The sequence below is a fragment of the Eucalyptus grandis genome, chromosome 1, assembly GCF_016545825.1.
Source record: "Eucalyptus grandis isolate ANBG69807.140 chromosome 1, ASM1654582v1, whole genome shotgun sequence".
NCBI lineage: Eukaryota > Viridiplantae > Streptophyta > Magnoliopsida > Myrtales > Myrtaceae > Eucalyptus > Eucalyptus grandis.
Window position 1 is genome coordinate 48,592,085 of NC_052612.1, and position 23,845 is coordinate 48,615,929.

Sequence of the window (23,845 nt, forward strand, 5' to 3'; positions counted from 1 at the left end):
TTTCTGTCTCATGGAATGACCAACCAACTAACGTTCAAAGCTATTGGAGAAAAGGAAGAAGATGAACCTCCCGGCCTCACAAAGAGAGAGCTTGAGAATCCACACTACATTTTCTTGTCTCGTGGAAAGACAGATCAACTAACATTTGAAGTTGCCAAAGAAAAGGAAGAAGATGAAGCTCCCAGCGTCCCAAGAGAGAGCTTGAGAATCCAAACTATTCATCATGATAAAGATCGTGAAGGATAGCTTTCACATCACGTCACAAGAATGAGTTGCGATCGTGGAATTGATTATCAATATTGTTGCGAAAAGGCGAGCGATCGAACAATAATATAAATAGAAGATGAAAATAAATCGAACACCAGATTTACATAATTCGGTCATAAAGACATATGTCCACGGGAAAAGCAACGGCGAATTTCACCATAGATCAAACGATATAAGGAGATTACACACTTAAGTCACTTAAACACTCTCTCGGTGTTTCCCAAGCCCCAATTACACCCAATAATGCACGCAGTATTTAACCCCGAAATTTCTCAAGAAATAATCTCTCAATCTCATGAAAGAATTACACGTAAATTTTACCACAAGATTTAAATCGACTACAAACACTAATTTTTCTTAGATGTAATTCATGGACAAAAACGATAAAGAAAATCCCTCTCAAGCACTCGACGACGAGACGGCGCTTCAAAACCAATTCTTCATGATCAACCTCCTACCACCCACGGCCATAAGTCTATATATATATATATATGAGACCCATATTCTATTGCCGACTTCTCATATCTTAAACGATTTTATCCAAAACATATCTCTATATATTTTAAACAAAATCCAAATTCAAGTAAAAGTTGGACATTCCTATTTTAGTAGCCAAATTCTCCAACGTAGATTCGAATTTTGGGAAGTTGATATTCGGATCTTCTTTGCTCAATTTCGAACATCTGCAACATATTCAATTTGGAATATTCGAAATTTCACATTGAACTCAAACTCGAGATATATTTTAACAATCTCCTCCTTGACTCAATGTTTGAGCTAAGTTGCAATGACTTCATTGAAATTCAAACTCTGCTACTACTCTCCCATAACTCCCAATGGGCTCAACCGCTACAGACATTATCCAAGTCTAAGCTTCGCTTGAACTTCGCCATAATTGAGGACCTCATCTGAATACCAACTCCACATGCAATTTTAATTGCTTAGCAAGGATTTTCTGATGCAACCTCCTTAACCGTAGAAAAAGCAAAATCATTGTTGCATCCATATCTATCATGAGATCGAATATGTACTTTGTTAATTTCAGCAGTTACAGCAACCATTAGCTCTATAGGCTCCACCTTGCTACAAACACCATATGTGTCGATTACTTTGCTAGTACTTGTACTCGATACCTCAGGAGTTTCTGGTCATAACTCCACCTCAAGCTCAACACCGTTCAAATCCGTTTGAACACTGCTATAATCACTCATAGCTAGAAGTATTGAAGACTCGTCAAAAGTAACTTCTCTGCTAATAATAGGTGAATTTAACTCCAGGCACCACAATCAATAACCCCTCTCATCTCGTACATAGCCTATGAATATGCATTTTCTTACTCTTCTATCGAACTTACCATCACTCACTCGAATATAACATAGGTAACCAAATATTCTAAAAACAGAATAATCAGTAACGTTGCCTAACCACACTTTCTTACTCTTCTATCGAACTTACCATCACTCGCTCGAATATAACATGGATAACCAAATATTCTAAAAACAGAATAATCAGTAACGTTACCTAACCACACTTCTTCAGAAGTCCCATATCCAATCGTAGTTGATGGGGATTTATTCATCAGGTAGCACGATGTACTTAGTGCATCCGTCATACCAGCACTAGAGAGCATTTTATGGCCATCTCTAACAATGTTTTGCTCATTAATTCCGCAACATATTATGATTTATTAGCATAAGTGCGGTGTTTCACTACACCTTCCTTTATGCAGAATTCATTTAACAGCTTCAGCAAAATTCCATACTATTGTTAGTCTGCACCTACTTGATCATCTTACCAGTCTTATTTTCGATTAAAGCTATCAACTGCTTGATTTTGACAACAGCATTAAACTTGTGCCTAAGCACAAATACCCACGTCTTCATCGAGTCGTCATCAACAATTGTTAGCATATATCTAGCACTCTTCCTCGATGGAAACTGCGACAACTTGCAAACATTCAAGTGAATTAACTTTACAATTTCCGTAATTTCTTTGACAGTTATACTGAACTGTACTTTCCGCCGTTGATCTAAATCATAGCACCGGCATACATTCAGTTTGTTAGAAACATAACCACATAACAGATTTCTTTCACTTAAAACCTCCAGGCTTCTCTCGCCAATGTGCCTCAAATGCATATGCCACAATTCAGACTTTCAAATAGATGCATCCGACGTCTTCGCAACGAAATTTGTTACTGTCTCACCTTGAAACTCATACAAGTTATTGTCCTTGATTCATTTCATTATTATCAAAACACATTGAACAATTTTCAAAATACTACATTCTGAAATATATCGATACCCAGCTAAATCCAAGGCACTCAAGGAAAGTAAATTCTTCTTCAACTTTGGAACATACCTTACTCCAGTCAATGTCCTCACAATACCATCATGCATTCTGATTTTAATATTGCTAACACCGATGACATTGCATTCAGCATTGTCCCCAACTGCATTTACTATTATTTATACATTGATAAGTAGTAAACCAGTTTCCATTTGGTGTAACATGAAAAGAACAACCATAATCCATAATCCATCAATCAAACGATGAATCATCAATGACAAATAAGACAGCGTTATTTGCTACAGCTGCAACATTATCTGCAGAATCAACTATAATTCCCTCACCCTTCTCATTCTTCAACCTAAAACAATTCCTTCTAAGATGCCCCATCTTGCCACAGCTCCAACAAACAACATCAGCAATCCTAGATTGACTACGCCTGTTCATATTAGTACTACTCTTACCCACACGCGTTCTAGATCATCCTATATTTTCACTACTAAAACAGTAGATACGGGTTTGCCAGATTCTCTTCTATGAATGTCCTCGCTTAGAATCAAATCTCGAACTCCATTAAACGTCAAACTTATTGATCCAGAAAAATTACTAACAACAGTAACAATAATATTCCAACTATCAGGCAACGAGGATAACATAATCAAAGCACGTACCTCATCTTCAAAGTCAATCTCAACTGAACTCAATTGACTAACAATCACATTGAATTCATTGATATGATTTGTAACTGACGCACCTTCACTCATCTTCAAATTAAACAAACGTCGCATCAAATAAACCTTGTTGATCGCAGAAGGCTTCTCGAGCATATCTGATAGGGCTTGCATTAAATCAGTAGTGGTCTTCTCCTTCAAGATGTTAAATGCGACGTTACAAGTCAACGTCAGCCGAATAACACCCATAGCTCATCTATCCAACAAATCCCAATTAGCTTGCTTTATCGACTTTGGTTTCTCCCCAGATAAGGGCAAGTTAGTTTCATATGATAAAGATAATCTTCAATCTGCATCTTCCAGAAACTAAAATCCTTCCCATCAAATCTGTCAATTCTCACTTTTACTTCTTCTATCGCCATCGATTAGCTTCAACTTAACCAAACCTGGCTCTGATAATACCAATTGTTGTGGAAAGGCGAGAGATCAGACAATAATATAGACAAAAGAAGAAAATAAATCGAACACCGGATTTACATGGTTCGGTCGTAAAGACCTACGTCCATGGAGAGAGTGGCGACGAATTTCACTATAGATCAAGCGATATAAAAAAATTACATACTCAAGTCACTCAAATACTCTCTCGGTGTTTCCTAAGCTCCAATTACACCCAATAACGCACGCAATGTTTAGCTCCTGAAATTTCTCAAGAAATAATCTCTCAATATTATGAAAGAAATACACGCAAATCTTACCACAAGACTTAAATCGGCTGCAAACACTAATCTTTCTTGGATGTAATTCACGGACAAGAACGACAAAGAAAATCCCTCCTAAGCACTCGACGATCAGATGGCGCTTCAAGACCAATTCTTCATGATCAACCTCCTACCACCCACGGACACAAGTATATATATATACTTCTCATAGGATTTTGTTTTCTATCGTAAATGATTTTATCCAAAACATATCTTTGTGTGTTTTAAACAAAATTCAAATCCAAGTGAAAGTTGGACTTTCTTATTTTAGCGGCCAAATTGTCTAACGCAAATTCGAATTTTGGGAAGTTGATCTCCGGATCTTCTTTGCTCAATTTCGAACGTCCGCAACATATCCAATTCGGAATATTCAAAATTTAACATTAGACTCAAACTCGAGACATATTTTAACATACGTAAACTTTGCTCAAAAGTCAAAATGGTGTTTACTAAATTGTCCGTTTTAGATCATTTTAAGGTACATCTACTAGTCTATAACATGGTGACCTCGTCGACAAGAAGAAAAGATGGTCTACTTGACACTTTTTTCATCCTTGCGAGACCCACAACACCCTGGCCTTCTCCTAGGGCTAGTATCTAAGGAACGTATGAAAGAGGGTGGGAAAAAGGACAGCCCTTCCCTGGACAACACATTTTTTTTTTTTCTTTATCGATGGAAGTATTGGAAATTGTGATCCATTTTCAGTAAAATCTGAAAGCTACTTGCTTAATCATGAAGAAAGAAGAGTCGAGAACATGAACAACAACTAGTTAATATCTAGAGAAGCCTAGAGAACGTGCAGCAAATCTCTAACTTGGAGGTTGCACGTGTGATGCAAGAAAAGCTAGCTTAATCAAGAAGTAAAGTGCTCTTGTCTAGAATTGTCGAGAATGGTGGTTGATGGCTGAAATTTGAAGACTTCCGTGGGAATGCAAGCAAGCAATAGCAAAAGAAACAGTAAGCAAAAGTCCAAGCCGGCGGTCAAAGTCAAGAGTAGTCTAGGTCCTTCATTGTTGACAAATAGCTAGCTGTAACGTGTACAAGTCCAGCTATTGTTTGAGTCTGTTGTCAGCCTATATAAAGAAGTAAGTGCTCCATGTTTTGCGTGGGGAGATGAGCTTAAAACTCCGTATCAAGATCGCGTCCATTGTCACCTCCATCAAAATTAGTTTTGTCCATCTAATGAAACTATCTTCCCTTTATCTTCGAACTATCCTACCTCATTCCTTATCCATCATCTACAAGCTATATCATACACATATACACTTACACACATTAAACCAGAAACTATCATCCATATCAAAACCATACTTCCACGCACATTCAAATTTTTAACCGGATGCTGTGAGGGCTTTTAACTGGTAGAAGCATAAAAACTACGAAAGCATAACTAATGATAAGCCACAAACTTCCGGAGTCCAGAATGCCTGGCACCATGATGATTTTGAAAGTAACAGAACGAAAGTGCATCTCATGTACAATTGATCCGAAACAATTTCTTCATTATGAAGCATAAGGCGTATGACCTGTATTTCGGTTTGACATTCAACTGTGCCTGATTGGGAACCTCATTCACAATCTGACCACTTTCCTGATCACCTTCCATGGGTACCATTTGGGTTGAGGTCTTTTCAAATGGCTGTTCAAGTGAATCACCAGATTCCTCTAAAACATAGTTCCGCAAAGCAGTTGATCATTAAGAAGTCAATCGATTTCCACAGTGTGAAACAAATCATCCACGAAGATCAGTATAAACACGCACACTCATGCATGAAAGGTGCCTAGATTACTTGAGAAGGTTGGCCTGTTCTAGGAAAGTAACAACGAGCTCAGCGTACTTACGCAACTAATTTAGATTCTAGTTTTAGTGAACTTTGGGCTGCTGTTAAATTGGGCTTAGTGTGCTTTTAGATTGGGCTTAAGTCATTTTGAAAATGGATTTAATATAAAAGCCCATAAATGTCAATGGCCCAAGCGTGAGACTCAATTTTAGTTCATTTTCGGATTGGGTCCCAGGGCCCAGCCCAGTGTCCCTTTCCGATTATAAAAATTAAAAAATTATTTTAAGAATATTTTTCTAAATCAGAAAAATTCCAAAAAAAATTTCAAAAAAATTATTTTTTAGGGAAAAGCTTAAATATTACTTTTTGAGTAGTTTTTTTTTTCTTAAAATGTGTGAAAATCATTGACACTCAAAAATTGAACACGCTCATAAAGCTTTATATAATATAGTGTTGTTTGTTGTTAGAGACAAATGTTAGGTTGTTGTGATTATGCGTTTTCATGTCAATTATTATTTAATCGCACATTTTCGATACATTGATTATTGTTTTCCTTTAGGCTAGTTTGGGATAGAACCTTATGACTTTTAATTAGTAAGAAGACTTGCTGAATATTTTGGTTTGTAAATAAGATTAGGTCCTGAAATTGTACTAATTGAATGATCAATGTAAATAAGCCCCTGAACATAGATTTTTTGGTTGCGTAGGAAGTGAGTTAAACTTCCATATCTCTAGTTGACCCCAATAGGTTAATAGCAACTCATCATTAGAAAATCTACATAGTGCCAATTTGAATTAATAACAAGTACCACAACGTTGCGCAAGATATGAGCTTGGGAGGATGCATGCTTAATTGAGGGCTATAGACTTGCTTTTTAGGCGATACCCCTAAACTCATAAGCTCTTGCCCTTTCAGATGGAAAAAGTAGGTTGTGACAAACCCCACTCGTTAATCGTATTAAATCTTTTAAGTTTTCATGTGTCGAAATACTTTATATAGGAACTACGAACAAATGCTTGTGATCATAACGAATTTATGATCGAGGATCTATAAATTGGGAGACCGGAGAAACTACTCTATCTAGTGACTTGTTACTAGTAGAGCATGCAACACCAAATACCGTGTATTTGGCTATCAAGTCTTATTTAAAATTTAAAGCTTTATACTAACCAGTACCCATACAACACTTAATTTCGTACCATTTGCTGTTGGATTGTGCCTGAAGATCGAACAATTGGAATGTTGTGTGTTATATAGACTAGCCTCACTTGAGGGTGAGATAGTTTAATTAGCTTGTGATCCGATGATCAAAACTCGTTGAATTTTTAGGAAAAGAAATTTGATAGTCGCATTTTGCTTAATATTCATAATTGATTGGAAAAAATCACATGTTTTTGATGAAATCATTTCCTTGAAAATTATTAGACAATATAAACGTACAAGACGTGCTAAAACCTATAATTTTTTACGAGACCCAAACGTATATCAACATTAATGGCTATTTTAGTCTAGTTTGATGCATCGGGTGCATGCAATAACTTCTCTTTATGGAATTAAGATTTTCCAAGGGTTGCGACGATTGTTGACCACTGATTTATTCTTGAATGAAAGCACATGCGTGGATAGATATATCTATGCAGAAGATTATGGCGTTGTCGTTTACGTTATTTTAAGGTAGCAAAACCACAGAAACACTTGCACCATTCATTACGCCCTCTTCGGCCATATGATATTTAAACAAAGGATATAAACGATGCCTTCATTGATCTTCCATGTGGGTAGAAAATGATATTATTACTCTTCTTCTCGCATCATTCCGCTTTTGAACGAGTCCACCAACTTCGCCATCGCCACCCGCGACGACCCTCCCTCGCTCAACGCCTCCCTCGCCGCATTCCTCATCTCCGCCATCCGCTCCCTTACTTCTCTGCCTTTCTCCGAGCACATCAACTTGGTGACTCGCCCTGCGAACTCGTCCCTCGTCACGAACCCTCCTTCCGACTCGGCCACTGACAGTACCAGCTTCAGGTCCCAGGCAAGGTACGCCCTGATCAGCTTCTGCTCCGCGAAGAGCGGCCAGACTATCACGGGCACGCTGGCCCACAACGCCTCCATCACCGAGTTCCAGCCGCAGTGGCTCACGAACCCGCCCACCGAGTCGTGGTTCAGCACGGCCACCTGCGGGGCCCACGACTTCAGCACTAGCCCTCTTTCCTTGGTTCTCTCCGTGAACCCAGGCGGAAAGATCGCATCCATGCCTGAAGACAAAGGAAATCGTTGGGTGTACTAACAAATCTTAAGAAAATCGTGCGATTGAGAGCTCGTGAACTGAATTATTTGATTTCTGACCGTGGTTCGCAGTCCCCCGTATTATCCTCGTACCACTCGATGGAGACGAGACGCAAACATACCTGGATCATCTTCTGATTTAATAGCTAAGTTGCGCCAGATTTCATCATCTGGTGGTGGGTAACGGACCACCCACAAGAACCTGACCCCACTCCTCTCGAGAGCGTGAGCGATCTCAGTCAGCTGCTTCGACGAGAACACCCCCATGCTCCCGAAGCTCATAAACAAGACGCTCCGGCTGGGCTGCGAGTCGAGCCAGCTGAGACAATCGCCCCTGCTGATGTGATCGTTGGCCACCACGAGCGGCCCGATGCAGTACACCGGCGGAGTCCGGCCGTCTGGCACGCACAGTCCCTCGGATATCGCTTTGACCGCCCTCGGCTCGATCGCCTCGAACGTGTTGCATATGAGCCCGGCGGATTCTGCCAGCCGCGTCGACGTTTCCAAGAAGTGGCCGTAGATTCTGCTGCTCCGGTCCAGCATTCTCGACGGCATGTGCTTCGCCGGAATGGGTGGTACGCCAGGGATGTCGACGTTGCCGTCGAGGTCTTTCAAGCTGGTGGTGGTGAGCTTGTGTAGGGTGGGGAGGTAAAGAAACGCGGCGAGAGGGTTTGTGCCGGCAGGGTGGAAATAGTACGTGGGGAGGTGAAGCGCGGCAGTGACCTCGGCAGCGGAGCTGTAGTAGAAGTCGATGACGAGGGCTTTGGGCTTCTGCGACGGCTTGAGGCGGAGAGCATCTCCGACAAGGCTAGATGGAGGTTGGGGTTGTTGAGGCGGGCGAACTCGAAGTACATGGCCGGGTTGTCAGAGAAGCCGGTGGGGGCGGTGGAGAGAGAGGGGGAGGGAGACGGAAGGGAGGTGGAGGAAGGCGATGGAAGGGCTGGCAGAGGAGACGGAGGAGATGTAAGGAGTGATGACAGGGAGGAGGTGGGGAGGGGAGGAGATGAGGACGGTGACGGAGAGGCAAGAGTGGTGGCGGAGGAGGAACTGGGCGAGCTCCACCAGGGAATTGAGGTGGGCTCTTCCCGGCGACGGGTACATCACGACGTGACATTTGTCTGCCTTCTCCATCTCTGGTGAGAACGAGACGCCTTCTCCCGCAGGCAGTGGCTTTATAGCGACGCGGACGAAAGCATCGGGAGTTACCGCTCCCATAGATAAGGAGATTATCTTGCCTCGTTAATCAGCCCCCTACGAAAACAGTAACGAAGATTTTACTTTCTCTCTCAAGTTTCTTCCCACTTTTATTTAATATTTAAGAACGCTATCGTTTTCTATTACTTTTTTTGCAGAAAAGTGCAGAACTTTTTTCCTTCCTCATATATATTGAACAGATTAATATGATTACTTTTGCAAAATTTTCTTATGCTCAATAAAATATTCTTGTGAAAAAAAAGGGGATAAATGTACTGCAAATCTTAAAACTTATCGTGAAAGCACAATTGAATTCTAAAATTTTCAAAAAGTATAATTAAATTCTAAAACTTATTAAATTAATGCGATCGAAAAGGAGGAACGACGTCGCCTAGAACTAGGGGCCCTCAACCTAGTCAAGGCGAGTCTTGTTGGCCCAAGCAAGGGTCAGCTAGAGGTGTGTATGGTCCAGGCAGGCGGTTCCCGACCTAGAACTGGGAACCGCCCGCTAAGGACCGGTTCCGAAAAATTGGAACTGGGATCCACCCATTTGTTGCTTGGATCCACCCGAGAACCGGACCGGGTGGATCCGTGGAACCAATTTTTAACGCGAAAAATTTTGGTTTTCAACACAAAACGGTCGCAAAACAATTTTGGTTTCTCGGACCGCCGGTCCAATCTGGTTCCCAAGTTTTGAGCTCTAAAATTCCAAGTTCCAATCTCCAAAAACTAAAACAATAATTAATAGTCGAATGCTCAACATTAAATAACAGTCAACTACACGTGAATGATAAAAAAAACTAAGTGCGGTGGGGAAAAAACCCTCAAGATGACTCATGGATCTACCTTGTAATCTTCACCAACATCTGCCATTGTCAACTCAATTTCCATGACTTCCAGAGGTGCAACAACAGAAGTCGCAACATCTTTGGGGGCCACATTTTCTACCAAAGAATCTGTCCATTGAAAGAAATCACAAGCTCCATGTCCCTGTGTTCAAGCCAACACAAGTTAAATAAACAACAACCAAAAGTGCAATCTTGTGAGTACCAAATGATTAGAACGAATGAGCACAAGGGAAGAAATCAAAAAACACAGCAAAAGGGAAAAGCAACCCAGGATTATGCAAATTCAAGCATGAGCACCATCGAAGACAAAGCACCAAGATGAACAGCGATCGATTCCCAAAACAAAGACTTGAACACTTCACCTATTGGGTAATCAAACTGAAGTACAAGTTCGCAAGCGGAAGATGAATTGAGAGGCAAGCTGGAAGCCGATAATCGTACCTTGTTGAGTGACGGAAAAGGGGCTCGGTTGAGATGGACAGCAAGGTGGAGGAGCAAATGCGGCCGGGCGGGTGGCGACCGGCGTGAGGGGGCGGACAGCAACGGAGGAGCAACATCGGCGGTGTCGATGCTCGGGGAGGAATCAAAGACGAAGGGACTGAGCGTCGGCGAGGGGGTAGACAGCAGAGGCGGAGGAGCAGCGGTTGTGGCGAGTGGCGACCGGCGCGAGGGGGTGGACAGCGGTGGAGGAGGAGCAACGGCAGCGGCGTGGATGCTCGAGGAGGAATCAAAGACGAAGAGAAGAGACTGAGGAAGAAACAGAGAGAGAATCAAAGATTGAGGAAGAAACCGGAAGAGATGAGACGCGAATTAGGGCTTCGTACCTTGTTGAGTGACGGAAAATGGGCTCGATCGAGATGTACAGCAGAGGTGGAGGAGCAATGGCGGGCCGTGGCGGGTGGCGACCGGCGCAGGGGGCGGATAGTAGAGGCGGAGGAGTAGCGGTTGTGGTGAGTGGCGACCGGCGCGAGGGGGCGGACAACGGCGGAGGAGGAGTAGCGGCGGCGGCGTGGATGCTCGAGGAGGAATCGAAGACGAAGAGAAGAGACTCGAGGAAGAAACAGAGAGAATCAAAGACCGAGGAAGAAACCGGAAGAGATGAGACGCGAATTAGGGCTTCATAAATTTCGTTTAGTATTTTTTTTTTATATTATAAATAGCTACCGGTCCAATCTAGGTGGGCGGGCGGGCGGATCCGCCCGGACCGACCGATTCCCACCGGTTCTCAACAATTGGAACCGGAACTGGACCGGTTCCCTCAAGAACCGCCGGTTCCGGCGGTTCCGGCCCGGTTCGGGCGGTTCCGGGTATTTTGCACACCCCTAAGTCAACCACCCTAGCCTAGGGTCGGCGATGAGCAGCAGCAATAATGCCAAGCTGCAAGTCCTTACCCTTATTTCCAATTTTTAAAATTGTTTTAGCTTATTTTTAGTTTTAAAATATAATTTAAATAAGATTGGAAGGATAAATTAATATGAAATGCCACGTAGAAGATAAATTAGTTTATAAATACCATGTTAGTATTTTTTTATTGGACAAATCAATAGTGTTAATGGAGGGACTTAATTATATTTGACAAGTTCTATGATTTAATTGTATTTTTTGAAAATTTTAAGATTCAATTGTATTTTTATGATAAGTTTTAAGATTTATGGTGCACATATTTAGGAAAAAAACAAAGAATGACAAACGACTGTTCAACAATAGCATGTCTATTCGAGGAGATAAATATTCAATTCAAATCTTGTGCAATCATCTTGTCCAACGAGTTATTTAGGATGCGAATGATAAATATTATGGTCAGAAATTGATTTTTGGAAGAGAAATAAATTTTTCTATTTCTATTTTTAAATGAGTTTCTAAGCAAAAAGACTCGTTTGATAACAACACAAAATTTCTTTCTTTCGAATGGTGGCAACCGACGGACAATGGTAGTGGCGGCTAAAGCAACCAGCAAATAGCGGACGACAAGTGGCGACGACCGGAACCTAAACGGTGGTCACCGCAATGGATGGACAACCGGTTCATAATAAGGACGAACGATGAGATAAATTTTTATTTCTCATTTGTGTTCCAGAAATAAATAAGTAAAAAAATTTTACTTCGATTTCTATTTCAAACCTATTTTTAGAACAAAAATCTATTTCAAAATAATAAAAAAATAGAATAATTTTATCAAACGGATTTCTATTTCAAAACAAGTCTCGAAATAAAAAAATTATTTTTAGAACAAAAATTGTAATTTGTCATGCACTCCCTTAGTTTCTCTCGTAGTACTACGTACATTTGGATTATTGGCAAACATATGTTATAAATGGATCAACTTCAATACGTAATAACAATTTGTCACCTCACGTGTACTATTAGTTGAATCAATCTCAAATTGTACAGCATTTTTCTTTGTTTTGTGATTTGCAGTAGTACAAAAAGTCTTGCGGAATGGAATGTAAGATATTTTCTTTCCTTTAATCTTTAGAGATTGTCCGCATTTGTAGTTCTTTTTCTTGTCACAATGAACGTAGCATGTATTTCTTAATAATCAACTCTTCAAAGGCAACCATGGGGGCCATGGGGGCATTGGCAAGAATTGAACTCCAAATTTATTATTAAAAAAAAAAAAAAAAAAAAAACTATGCTTATAAGTTGTGAAAGTGTAAGTCTGTCCTCCTTTACCTCACCACAAAGACCATCATAAAAGAGGGCTAATAGACATCATAAAGGATGTTTTGCCCATTAAATGAAAATGCGAGTAAACCTCACTCATCGATCATAAGATCTTTTATGAACAAAAAAATCGTAAAATCTTTGAAATTTTTATGTGTTGAGACGTTTCATATAGGAGTTACAAGCAAATGCATGTGATCACAATGGATTTACGATCGAATCTATTACTTAGAAGACCATAAAAGCCCCCAGTCAACGCATAGCTCACCAAATACCTTGTATTTGGCTATCAAAATTTTATTTACGTTAAAACGTTCTACCCACTAGTACTTCTATGTAATTTCACAGAAACATCTCTGTATGTTAGCGTACTCAAATGAGAAGTGAAGATGGACTCTTGAACTATGTAGTAAGAAAGTATATTTCACCGGGGTTCGAGTTACTGATTTGCCTTATTATTATGGAACATGACTGTTGTCCACGGAAATTGAAACAATACCTGGGTAGACTACTATGGACATTTAATCAATGTAAAACTTGACATATCAACTACCAGTCCATCAAATGTGTTCAAGCATGTGGCTCATCCGTTCAATAAGTGCCGCTATCAAGCATGACTCAATTGACCAAATGACTAGTTCCGGTACGCTTCTCAAGTAGAGAAGATGGTCTAACAGCGAGACCTGCACCTCAGCCCTTCCCTGGGGCCAGTATCCGAGGAATGCACGAAAGAGAGTGGTAAAAGGACAGCTTTTCCCTGGATCAACACATTTTTTTCTGGCTCATGGAAAGACAGATCAACTAACTTTCAGTGCTGCTGAACAAAATGAAGAAGATGAGCCCCCCACATCACAACGGAGAGCTCGAGATTCCACACCATTCATCAGGTTAGGGTAGGGTTCGTGAAGGATTGCTTTCGCACTACGTCACAAGAATGAGTAGCGATCGTGGAGGTGATTATCAATATAATAACATAGACTTTGCTCAAAGGTCAGAGCAGCGTTTATGGAACTGGACCCCCTCTTTCAGATCATCGTAAGGTGATGACCTCGTCGACAAGAAGAAAAGATGGTCCACAGGACACATTTTTCCATCCCGGCGAGACCACCACTTGGCCTTTTCCTGGGCCAGTAACGAAGGTACGAAAGAGAGTGGGAAAAGGGACAGCCGATAGGTTCGAGAGAGATGGGAAAAAGGACAGGCTTTCCCTGGACCAACGCATTTTTCCAGTTTCTTGGAAAGACAGATCAACTAACGTTCAGAGCTGTCGAAGATAAGGAAGAAGATGAAGCTCCAGCATCACAAAGCATCACAAACCGAAAGCTTGAGAATCCACGCTGTTCATCAGGGTACGGTTCACGAAGGAGTGCTTTCACGCTACGTCACAAGAATGGGTAGAGATCACGAAGGTGCTACTCAATATAACATGGACTTTGCTCAAGTCAGAACGACATTTACTGAACCGGACCCCCTTCCAGATCATTTCCAGTTGCATCTGCTAGTCTATGACATGATGACCTCGTGAATAAGAGTCCTTAAAAAAATTGCATCTAATAATACTTATTCTTCTCAAATCAAACTACGAACTATCATTGGATTCACAAAATTATAAAGAACACAGAAAATTACATATATTACCAGCTTTATTATATTTCTGAAAATATTCTCTGTAGATCTTTGAATAACTTGGACACCATTATCATGTGCGGCAGCATTGTAACGTCAGTCAAATGTGTGCAACCATCAAAAAATAAAAAGGGTAAATAGCCAGACCAGAAGACAGAGCTCTATTACATCTCAATATGAAATTCACGACCAGCAACTTCATTAACAACAGTACATGTATTACCACCAAGCTGAGTTTTTCTATGGTAAGGTATTTCTACAAGATTCAGACACAATCCATTCATGAAACTAGAACAGCAGCCAAAATGTAAACAGCCAAGACCTCATCGTAAAGTTACAAAGGACCACGAGCCTAGTACTCCCATTTCTTCACCTCCATACCTTCAGGAGGACTTCCTTCTACCTTCTTCGACCCCACTTCTTTCCAATTTGTGGACAGGACTGTTCCATTTGACTCCACCTGTTAAATGCATCACTACAAGTATGAGCAAAAATCTAGCTAAAGCAATTGTATTTAAGGCTGTATCAAACCTTTGCTGAAAGGTTCCCAGTGAGGACAAGATGCAACGTAAAAGAAGAGGACATTTGCATGCCCATCGTGAAAGAACCAAACATACACAAAATCATGTCATGCTTAAGCTACAGCTATGAAAGATAATGCAAGAGCCTTCAGTCTTACAAATGATTTTCTCATTGCTCTCCTTGTGTCATCATCAGCATCCTTGTAAATATCTTGGAAAAATCTGTTCAAAGCTGCATCCCCATCCAACTTTTCTTCTTTCTCCTGAAATGCAACAAGCAAGAAGACAACTCTGGTCAAAATGCAACTATCACTCTTGCAAAAACAAACTCTACACCCTAGCTCGAGATAGAGAATCGAGAGATGAGGCTGATGACAAACCTCCTTCTTTACTTGAGCTTCCAGCTTATCCCAGTCTACCCTTTTTGGTTTTGATGATGGATACGAGGGCCTTTGAGATCCAGATACAGTGCCAGATACAGTGCCTGTGAGTTTCATTTGACATGCTCATCAATAGTTAAATCTCCCAGAATATTCATCAGTAAAAGAGGAGATAATCCTTCTTCCGGACAGCCATTCTCAAACATGGTGGATAAATCATGTACAGCCGTCAATGGTCCAACGACCAAAAGCAGTCTGTTCGTGCATTAAATAAAATTGTTACTAGACTCCATAAGTTGCGGTGTTCCAGATATGCATAAGCTTCTCGTTTTAAATGAATGTTTGTAATATACTTTGAAGTGGTATATCTTATACCAAGCACCAGATAGATATAAGGAATTTCTCCAAACAGTTCCATCTCCCTGGAGTCCAAGGCATCATTTAATTGAGACAAATTAGTAGGTATTAATGTATCTCAGTCTAACAACTAATGACACTTTCAGAATGACTTAAGTAACAATGTGTACCTTCAGAAAGTTACAGTGTGTACCTTCAGAAATTTCATAAAAGTTAGCAAATCTAATGTTGCAAGACATCAGGTATGAGTCCACAAATTCAAGAGGGTGACATTTGATTTTTTATTTGATTTGATTTTATTTTATTTTTATTTTGGGGGTGGGGAAAGAATTCCGTGAGGTTTGACACGCTAAATACAAGCAAGAATTAAAATGTGGAGCACTTTCACTATAGGGATGAAAGAAAAGCAGAACATGTACCTGAGACTACATGAATTTTTTGAGGAACTGTGCTGTCCTTGCTAAATTCAAGAGAAGTCCAGTTTAATGGCTCAGCTTTTGCAAGCCGGACTTCGATTTTGCTTGGCAAGACTTCATATTTGCACTTCTCCGGTGCTATCTGTTACAAATGGAACCCAAATGAAGCAGAAAGCAGACAAGAAAACTGGTAAAAAGGCCAGTAGAAAGTGCATTCGCTAGACCCGACTTGGTACTCGAGGAAAACTATAAATCCCTATTGATCCTATTTGAAGATCTCGAAATAGAATCCTGTCTCAAGAAATTTAACCCAAGAAAATCAACTTATTAATGCATAATTAGTGCCTTTTTATACATGTGATAAGACCGATCACACAATGACCAACCCACACATGTCAAACTTATCGGCCACCTTGCCTACATTTGAAACAATTAATTTTTAAACTTTTTAGTTTCCTTCCAAAATTTTGAAAATTGAAAAAAAAAAAAAAAAAATCTAGCTTAAAAAAAATTAAGAAAAATTACGTATTTGAAAGGTCTCCTAAATATGTCAACTTACAAAACACACAAGATTTGATTAAAAAACAGTTTAATGTATAAGTCACTACAAACAAACCTATTATAGGCTGCTCTATTACAAATTGCTGGGTTACACACCTTTCCGAATAGGCGGGGTTGAAAATGATATGCATCCTCACCAGGGACATCAATGATAACGCTAAGCTGCAAAGGGCATCAATCAAGTCAGTGTCCATCCTATTTTTTAAAAAGAAAAATGAGCAACAAGTCCAACATTGATAAGCACAAAATCCTATGTGATTAAAACCTTACAATTTGTTCACCAAAATCAACAGCAACATTTTCAGCTGGTATGCCTTTTGCAAATATAGTTATAACCACTTCCTCAGGCTTCTGGTAGAATTCATGTCTGCACTCACAAAAGATCAGCTGTTAAATTACTGATAAGCCTGCTTAATTATGGAAAGGGCATGCATTCTAAGATCTTTTTTTAATGGATGCTATAAAGGCTTTTAACTGGTAGAAGCATAACAGCTGCGAAAGCATAACTAATGATAAGCTGCAAACTTCCAAAGCCCAGACTCTGTCGCACCATGATGATTTTCAAACTGACAGAACAAAAGTGCAGCTCATATACAATTGATCTGAAACAAATTCTTCCTTATTAAGCATATGGCGTATGACCTGTATTTCGGTTTGACATTCAACTGTGAAGTCGCCTGATTGGGAACCTCATTCACAATCTGACCACCTTCCTCATCACCTTCCACAGGTACCACCTGGGTTGAGGCCTTTTCAAATGGCTGGTCAAGTGAATCACCAGATTCCTCTAAAACATAATTCCACAGAGCAGTTGATCATTAAGAAGTCATTCAATTTCCACAATGTGCAACAAATCATCCACAAAGATCAGTATTAAACATGTACACTTATACATGAAAAGTGCCTAGATCACACGAGAAGGTTGGCCTGTTATAGGGGAATAACAATGAGCTCCGCTTGCATGCCTGTTATAGGGGAATAACAATGAGCTCCGCTTAGTCATGCAGCTGATATAGATTCTCATCAAGTTCAAGTAGCTCCGTAACTAATTATATTAATTTGCATCCTCAAGCAAGGGTGAGCATGGTTCAAGCTAGGCCAATCCACCCCTAACCTTAGGACTAACCCGCACAGTGATGGTCCTCAATTTTTTCGGACAATAACCGACCCTATTGAGCCTAGAACTGAGGACCAAACCGATTCAATGGGTTCAGCCTGATTTAAGGGTTAACCCGTGACCAACCAATAATTTTTTTGTTTCATTTTTTGTACTCCCTGACAAGGCAAACCTATCATTTCAAATTACATATTTATTGACAATGCAGCGTTGTGCAATCAAACTATAAATACCAATACATATTCAACAAATTTAAGATAAGACAACAATAGAAATTTCAGACCTGCTAAAAGCAAAAAACCATAAAAATGATTAAGACCGCTCATAGAGATATAGGACAAGATGAGAATTTACGCGGCGATCGAGAAAGTTGTTTCTTTCGATCTTGGCAAATTGAAGACTAACAAGACAAAGAAGACAGAAGAGAACGAATACTGGAGAAGGGTGCCGTGAGGTGCCGTTTAATTATGCCATTTATAACTCCGTGGGAAGCCGTTTAATGGTGTTGACGCCGTTTGACTTAAGGTTTTCTGTTTAGAATATATAAAAAAAAAAATTATAAATAATTGGATTGACCCTAAACTCCTAAGACCGAGGACCAACCCACAGTGCCGAAGATCCCAAGACCAAAGACCGACCCAATCCTCTTGGGAATTGGACTGGACTAGCAGGGTTGGGCCGATCCAAAGTTAACCCCGAACCGATGCTCGCCCCTAAGAAAAACTCGAGCAGCTTGAGCACCTAATCAAATGATTGTGTTATAAAAAAAATTTAAATAGATTGTACAAATTTGAGCATGACAAATTACTATCACACTGCTTCTCATTAGTATAACAAATTGAGAACCCAAGTTTAAGCTCAACTCAAGCTCATATTAATTGATTGGACACAAAATGAGCTCCTGCATATTGAGTATCTTACAAAATGAAACGCAAGAGGACAAAATAAGCTTAATTTAACTCAATTCAAGTACCAGCTTTTATTTCTCAAGTAGAGAGATTGATTCATCATAAAGAGATTTAGCTAGTCTAATACCTGCAATACGCTCGTCGCACTTTTTGATTAAATTGGTGAATCTTGCATCCTCAGGATCCAGAGAAGAACCTAATTCAAATGCTGCTTTGGCAGTCTGATACTCTTCAAGCTCATAACAGGCATTGCTGAGAGAGAGTAAACAAGTGAATATCAGCTCCATATGCCCTCAACAAATAGCTTTACATAAATGAACAAAAATGATCCAAGTGCAAGTTCTAGAGCTCCAAGGTGACAGCATGTTTACATGTATTACTATGTAGGGAGGAAAGTAGCGCTATATTTCATTGCATATGTGAGATAAGATACACCTATCTTTTTATCCCACACGTGTAGATGACCTTCTAAACATCAAAGTGAACAAGCAATATAGCATGAAAATTAAAGACAACGAATAGTCACAATGTATCAATTACATACAGAAGTCTTGACCATTTTTCAAAAGAGAATCATCTAGGTTTCATCTGATTTGTCACTATGACATTACCACGATCCAAAATAACAAGCTTCCACACACCACTGTCACAATTAGCTGATGCAAGGTCAAAATTTAGAAAAGGAATCGAGTGATACTAACCCCTTGCGAATGTATGCTTTAGTCATTGAAGGATCTAACTCGATTGCTCTGTTTGCATCAGCAACAGCCTCTAAAGAGGGGGGAAATCAGGAAAACACCAGATAAGTCAAAACAGATTGACATAATTAGTAAGAAGGTAGGGCTATGCCGTATTCCGAACAAGACGCGTAGATTAACCGCTATGACCTAGCTAACAGAAAATCAGAGCAAATCAGCGCAAGGTCTCTCTTTTTCTCCGCCCTTTCTTCACTTCACGTCTGTTATCCCCGAAACAACTCCAACTGGCACAAGGAAAAAAAAATGGACAGATAGAAAAGATCACTGCCGCTCTATCATCTTCCATTCTCCAACCAGCCTAGTTTGATCATCGGGATTTAACAAAGTTCAATATCGAGAAAACAAGCGATCTCAGACCGATGTTCTAGCAGTATACAAACCCTACAATCATGAATTTCACATCCTGACAATAAATTGCATGTAAAAGACGCGCGAGATACAACACCAACGGATTTCTCGACTTACTTAGACACGAAAACAATTAAACCGAAGAACCGACAAAAGGAGTATAGAGAGGGAACAGAAGTGTACCGGTGAAGTTGGAGAGTTTGAGGTTGGCCTGAGCGCGGTCGGCGAAGAGCTCGGCGTTGTTAGGGCTGAGGGAGATTGCCTGGGTGTAAAGGTCGACGGCGAGCTCGAAGTGGTCGTCGATGAACGCCTCCTTCGCCTTGATCTCGAGATCGGACGCCATGGCCGGGAGGATCTGAGGCGAGCAGAAGGTTCTAGAATCGAAGCAGAAGCGAGATGAGAGGAGGGGGGAGAGGCAATGGAAGAGAGGGTGAAAAAAGGGTACTGGACGAGGATTGACTCCCGATAGGTTGTGATTTATTTGTAAATGCACTTTGTAAATATTCGTTGATTATTCCCAGAGTATTTTATACGAGGACCCAAGTCGGGCTAAATTGCAGGCTGAAATGGTAATTTCCTTGCTGTGAAATCGGTGATCTGAAATAGGAAAAATAATTGAAAATAGATATCTCTTCGAATAAACTCTCCGTAAAATCTTTTTGGAAAGGATTTAGCTTCCGATTTCCTCCTCCTAACAATTTAAGATCGTTCTTGTTTAGCCAAAAGAAATATTCGTTGTCCAATCTTGTTTTATGTTTTGCCCCTTCGATTTATCCTGTCCGATCTAATTTTGTAATATGCCAAAAGTGATCATTTGGTGTGGCTTTTTTATTATCCCAAATTAGTTTTTTTTTAAAAGGTCTTTTTGTATTTTTAAAAGATTTTTTTTTACATCGCATACCAATACCAATATACCAAATCTAAAAATGGATCAAGGCACTTAAATGTATCTTCAACCCAAGATTTATATTACATATATTAAAATATTTCACAACCCTTAATTATGAAATTTATATTTACGTATAATATATGTATGATCTTATTCACTAAAACTTTTGGGTTGAATTTATTAAAGTTAGTTTTTATCCCTTTTGTATGTCTATCCATCTTATTAGTCAAATTCCATGTGTCACTCTTAATTTAGTTTATACGTGATAAAAGTATTAAAATGTTTTGTTATTTATATATTCTTTATGTACTATTGCCCAGGGGATTATGCCAGTCACGTCCACGTTTCCAAGGAGCGGTCGTAAATTCTGCTGCTCCGCTCCAACATTCTCGTTCGCATGTGCATTTTTCATAGCCGTAGAAGAACTCGACGAAAGAGCTTTGGACTCCCGGGACGGCTTGATGGTGGAGAGCAGCTCAGAAAACGCTGGGTGTAGGCTCGGGTTTCGAGGCCGGCATACTCAAAGCGCATAGCCAGTTTGTCAGAGAACGCCGCCACGGTGGCTGCGGCGGCGGCGGCGGCGGCAAAAGAGAAGGGCGGAGAGGGAGACAGGGGGAAGTTGGTGGAAGGCCATGGATAGGGTGGAGGAGGAGACGGAGGAGATGTAAGAGGTGATGAAAGGAAGGAAGTGGGGACGGGTAAGATGACGCAGAGGCGAGAGTGGTGACGGAGGGCGGGCTCCACCAGGCGGCACTTAAACTGAACCTTATGTTCGCGAAAAAGCTGGTAACGTGACCGGGAGAGAACACATCCATGAGAACAAAGAACTTCGAAAAAGTTTTATGCACATGCACTTGAATAATACCAGCCCAGTTCTTTTATTTTTCTTTCATAGTTCCAGGTACATTCAAATTATTGGCAAACATTTGTTATAAATGGAAATTGTGTATATCAATTTCATGAACCAATTAAAACATGAAGGATATTTCTATATGTCTTATGACTTTTTTATTATAAAAAATGTTTTATGAGATGGTACGTTAAAGATTTTTTTTACTTTAATGTAGACATTGTCCGCAATGGTAGGTGTTTTTTCCACGATGGACATAATATATATCATGAAGAGTCGAATTTACCATAACCTGCGGCCAACACTTGAAAGGCAACCATGGGGGCATGGGCAAGAATTGAAGTCGTCGGCTGTGATCGTGTGGTTCCGTCCTCTATATCTTACCAGTAGGACCATCGTAAAGAGAGCTAGTACTCCATAGTAAATCTTTTAAATTCGTGTATTGAGACACTTGAAGAGTTTACGAACTAATGCAAGTGGTCACAACGGATTCATGACCACGGAACGATTACTTAGGAGACCATAGTAGCTCCCTAGTCCAGTGACTTACTATCCACGACAGAGCATGATTTAATTAACCAATGACAAGTTCTCGCACACTTAACATAATCGGTGTATTTGACACTTTCTTCATCACAGGAGAGTCCGAGACCAACACCTTGGCCTTTCCTTGGGGCCAGTAGATGAGGAGAGGAAACGGATCAATTGCCCTGGAGAGCTGCAGAAGAGAGTGAAGAAGATGAAGGTATTTGCATACAAGCGAGAGAGCTTGAGAATCCACACCATTCATCGAGGCACGACTCTCGATGGATAGCTTTTACCTTACATCATGAGAACGTGTAGCGACTGTGAATGTGACTATTGGTATAAGATGGACTTTGCCCAAAAAATCGTAAAGGGTTTGCTGAACTTGAGGAAAATTATTGGAAAAGTCACAAATCTATTACACTTTACCAATTAAATTTTAGACTTTTTACATTTTGTCAATTGAATTCATTTGGCCAATTTGAGCAAGATATGACATGGATGCTGACCGTTTATCAAAGACGACCAACACTAATATAAATATTTTAAATAATTTTTGATTTTTTTTATAATTTTTCAATATGTTCTTTATTTTCTATTCTTTACTTTCTTTCTTTTGGCGCAAGGGCCCAATGCTAGCAATGGCCAAGGGCGTCGTGGCCCTTATCCGATGCCCTTGCTAGCCATAGCGAGGGCATCACAGCCCTTGCCCAAATTAGGGCCAAGCAAGTGTTAGGACACCCTCACAAGCCAAAACGAGAGCACTAGCCCTTGGCCCAAATCTAGCGAAGGTGTCACACCCTCACTGACCCTTAGTACCAAAAAAAAATAATAATAATAAAGAAAAGAAAAAATAAAATATTTTAAAAATACTATTAAAAATTGTTTGGATTACCATCAACCGTGCTACGTAGGAGGGCAACATCCACATTTGTGATTTTCAACCAAAGTTGACTAGATTGACTCAATTGGCAAAATATAAAAATATTTAAAATTCAATTGGAGTAATTTTGACAAATGTAATTACAAGGTTTAAAATTAAATTGATACAAATGCAATAAGTTCAATATTTTTTTTTAATACTTTTCCACTAATCTTGACCCCCTTTCAGATCATTTTTAGGAGCATTTGCTAGTCTACAACATGAAGACCTCGCTAATAAGAGTCCTTCAAATATTCCAAAATGTTGCATTTCCTAATGCATATGCTATACAAATAAAACCATGAACTTCATAATATTTGCAAAATATTTTCCATATATCTTTCAAGAAATTGGATCCCATCACAATTTGTGGAAACATTGCTATGTCAATCATGTTCGCAAACAACAGAAAACACAAAAGAAGAAAATTACCAAAAAAATCACAAACATATTGTAATTATTTCAAGTCAATTTCAAACTTATTTTTTGATTAATTAATTATAAATTTTTTTGCAATTGTGACAGTTTAGTCCAACTTGCCAAAATTAGCCAACCAACGGCCAGTGCTAGCCACTACCGATGACAATTTGTTAATAATATTTTTTTGAATTATTTTATTAATTTTTTAACTTTTTTCTCCTCCCTCCTTCTTCCTTCTTCCTTTGGTTTTGACAACCAACTAGAAGGGAGGACTGGCCGATCGTCAAATTGAGGTGGCTGGGCAAGCTCACCTCGCCATCATTGGGCAAAGGTGAGCTCGCCCAACTAGTAGCAAGGTGAGTCCCCGCCGGATCTAGCATGGGCTCGCCTTGCCCAACCGCCTCGATCCGACAACCGGCCAGCCCTCCCTTTGGTTGGTTGCCAAGCCAAAGGAAGAAGGAGAGAGGAGGGGGAAAAAAAGAAA

At 40.1% G+C, this 23,845-nt stretch overlaps 2 protein-coding genes across 2 annotated transcripts; both read right to left on the reverse strand.

The window, feature by feature from the left end:
- Positions 1-7,401: 7,401 nt before the first annotated feature.
- LOC104448133 (UDP-glycosyltransferase 88B1) lies at positions 7,402-9,272 on the reverse strand. The gene is made up of 3 exons (XM_039300183.1): positions 8,932-9,272; positions 8,180-8,865; positions 7,402-8,026 (listed from the first exon to the last, which is right to left on the reverse strand). Exons 1-3 carry the CDS (start codon positions 9,270-9,272, stop codon positions 7,563-7,565), a joined length of 1,491 nt encoding a protein of 496 aa, XP_039156117.1. The 3' UTR covers positions 7,402-7,562.
- A 5,242-nt stretch (positions 9,273-14,514) lies between these two features.
- LOC104448141 (protein SGT1 homolog) lies at positions 14,515-20,232 on the reverse strand. The gene is made up of 10 exons (XM_010061924.3): positions 19,939-20,232; positions 19,351-19,420; positions 18,777-18,901; positions 17,267-17,411; positions 16,895-16,991; positions 16,721-16,786; positions 16,067-16,205; positions 15,291-15,394; positions 15,069-15,173; positions 14,515-14,849 (listed from the first exon to the last, which is right to left on the reverse strand). The coding sequence occupies exons 1-10, from the start codon at positions 20,096-20,098 to the stop codon at positions 14,742-14,744; spliced, it is 1,119 nt and encodes a 372-aa protein (XP_010060226.1). The 5' UTR covers positions 20,099-20,232; the 3' UTR covers positions 14,515-14,741.
- Between the last annotated feature and the right edge of the window lie 3,613 nt (positions 20,233-23,845).

What these genes read in the sequence shown, in the direction of transcription:
- LOC104448133 (XM_039300183.1), bottom strand. Translation starts at nt 9,272, where the DNA reads ATGGGAGCGGTAACTCCCGATGCTTTCGTCCGCGTCGCTATAAAGCCA. An exon ending in TCTCTCCACCGCCCCCACCG is followed by an intron (nt 8,866 to 8,931) that starts GCTTCTCTGACA and finishes ACCTCCATCTAG; the next exon opens with CCTTGTCGGAGATGCTCTCC. An exon ending in TAAATCAGAAGATGATCCAG is followed by an intron (nt 8,027 to 8,179) that starts GTATGTTTGCGT and finishes CTTTGTCTTCAG; the next exon opens with GCATGGATGCGATCTTTCCG.
- LOC104448141 (XM_010061924.3), bottom strand. Translation starts at nt 20,098, where the DNA reads ATGGCGTCCGATCTCGAGATCAAGGCGAAGGAGGCGTTCATCGACGAC. An exon ending in AATGTCAAACCGAAATACAG is followed by an intron (nt 16,992 to 17,266) that starts GTCATACGCCAT and finishes TTGTGAGTGCAG; the next exon opens with ACATGAATTCTACCAGAAGC. An exon ending in AAGCTCAAGTAAAGAAGGAG is followed by an intron (nt 15,174 to 15,290) that starts GTTTGTCATCAG and finishes GTTGCATTTCAG; the next exon opens with GAGAAAGAAGAAAAGTTGGA.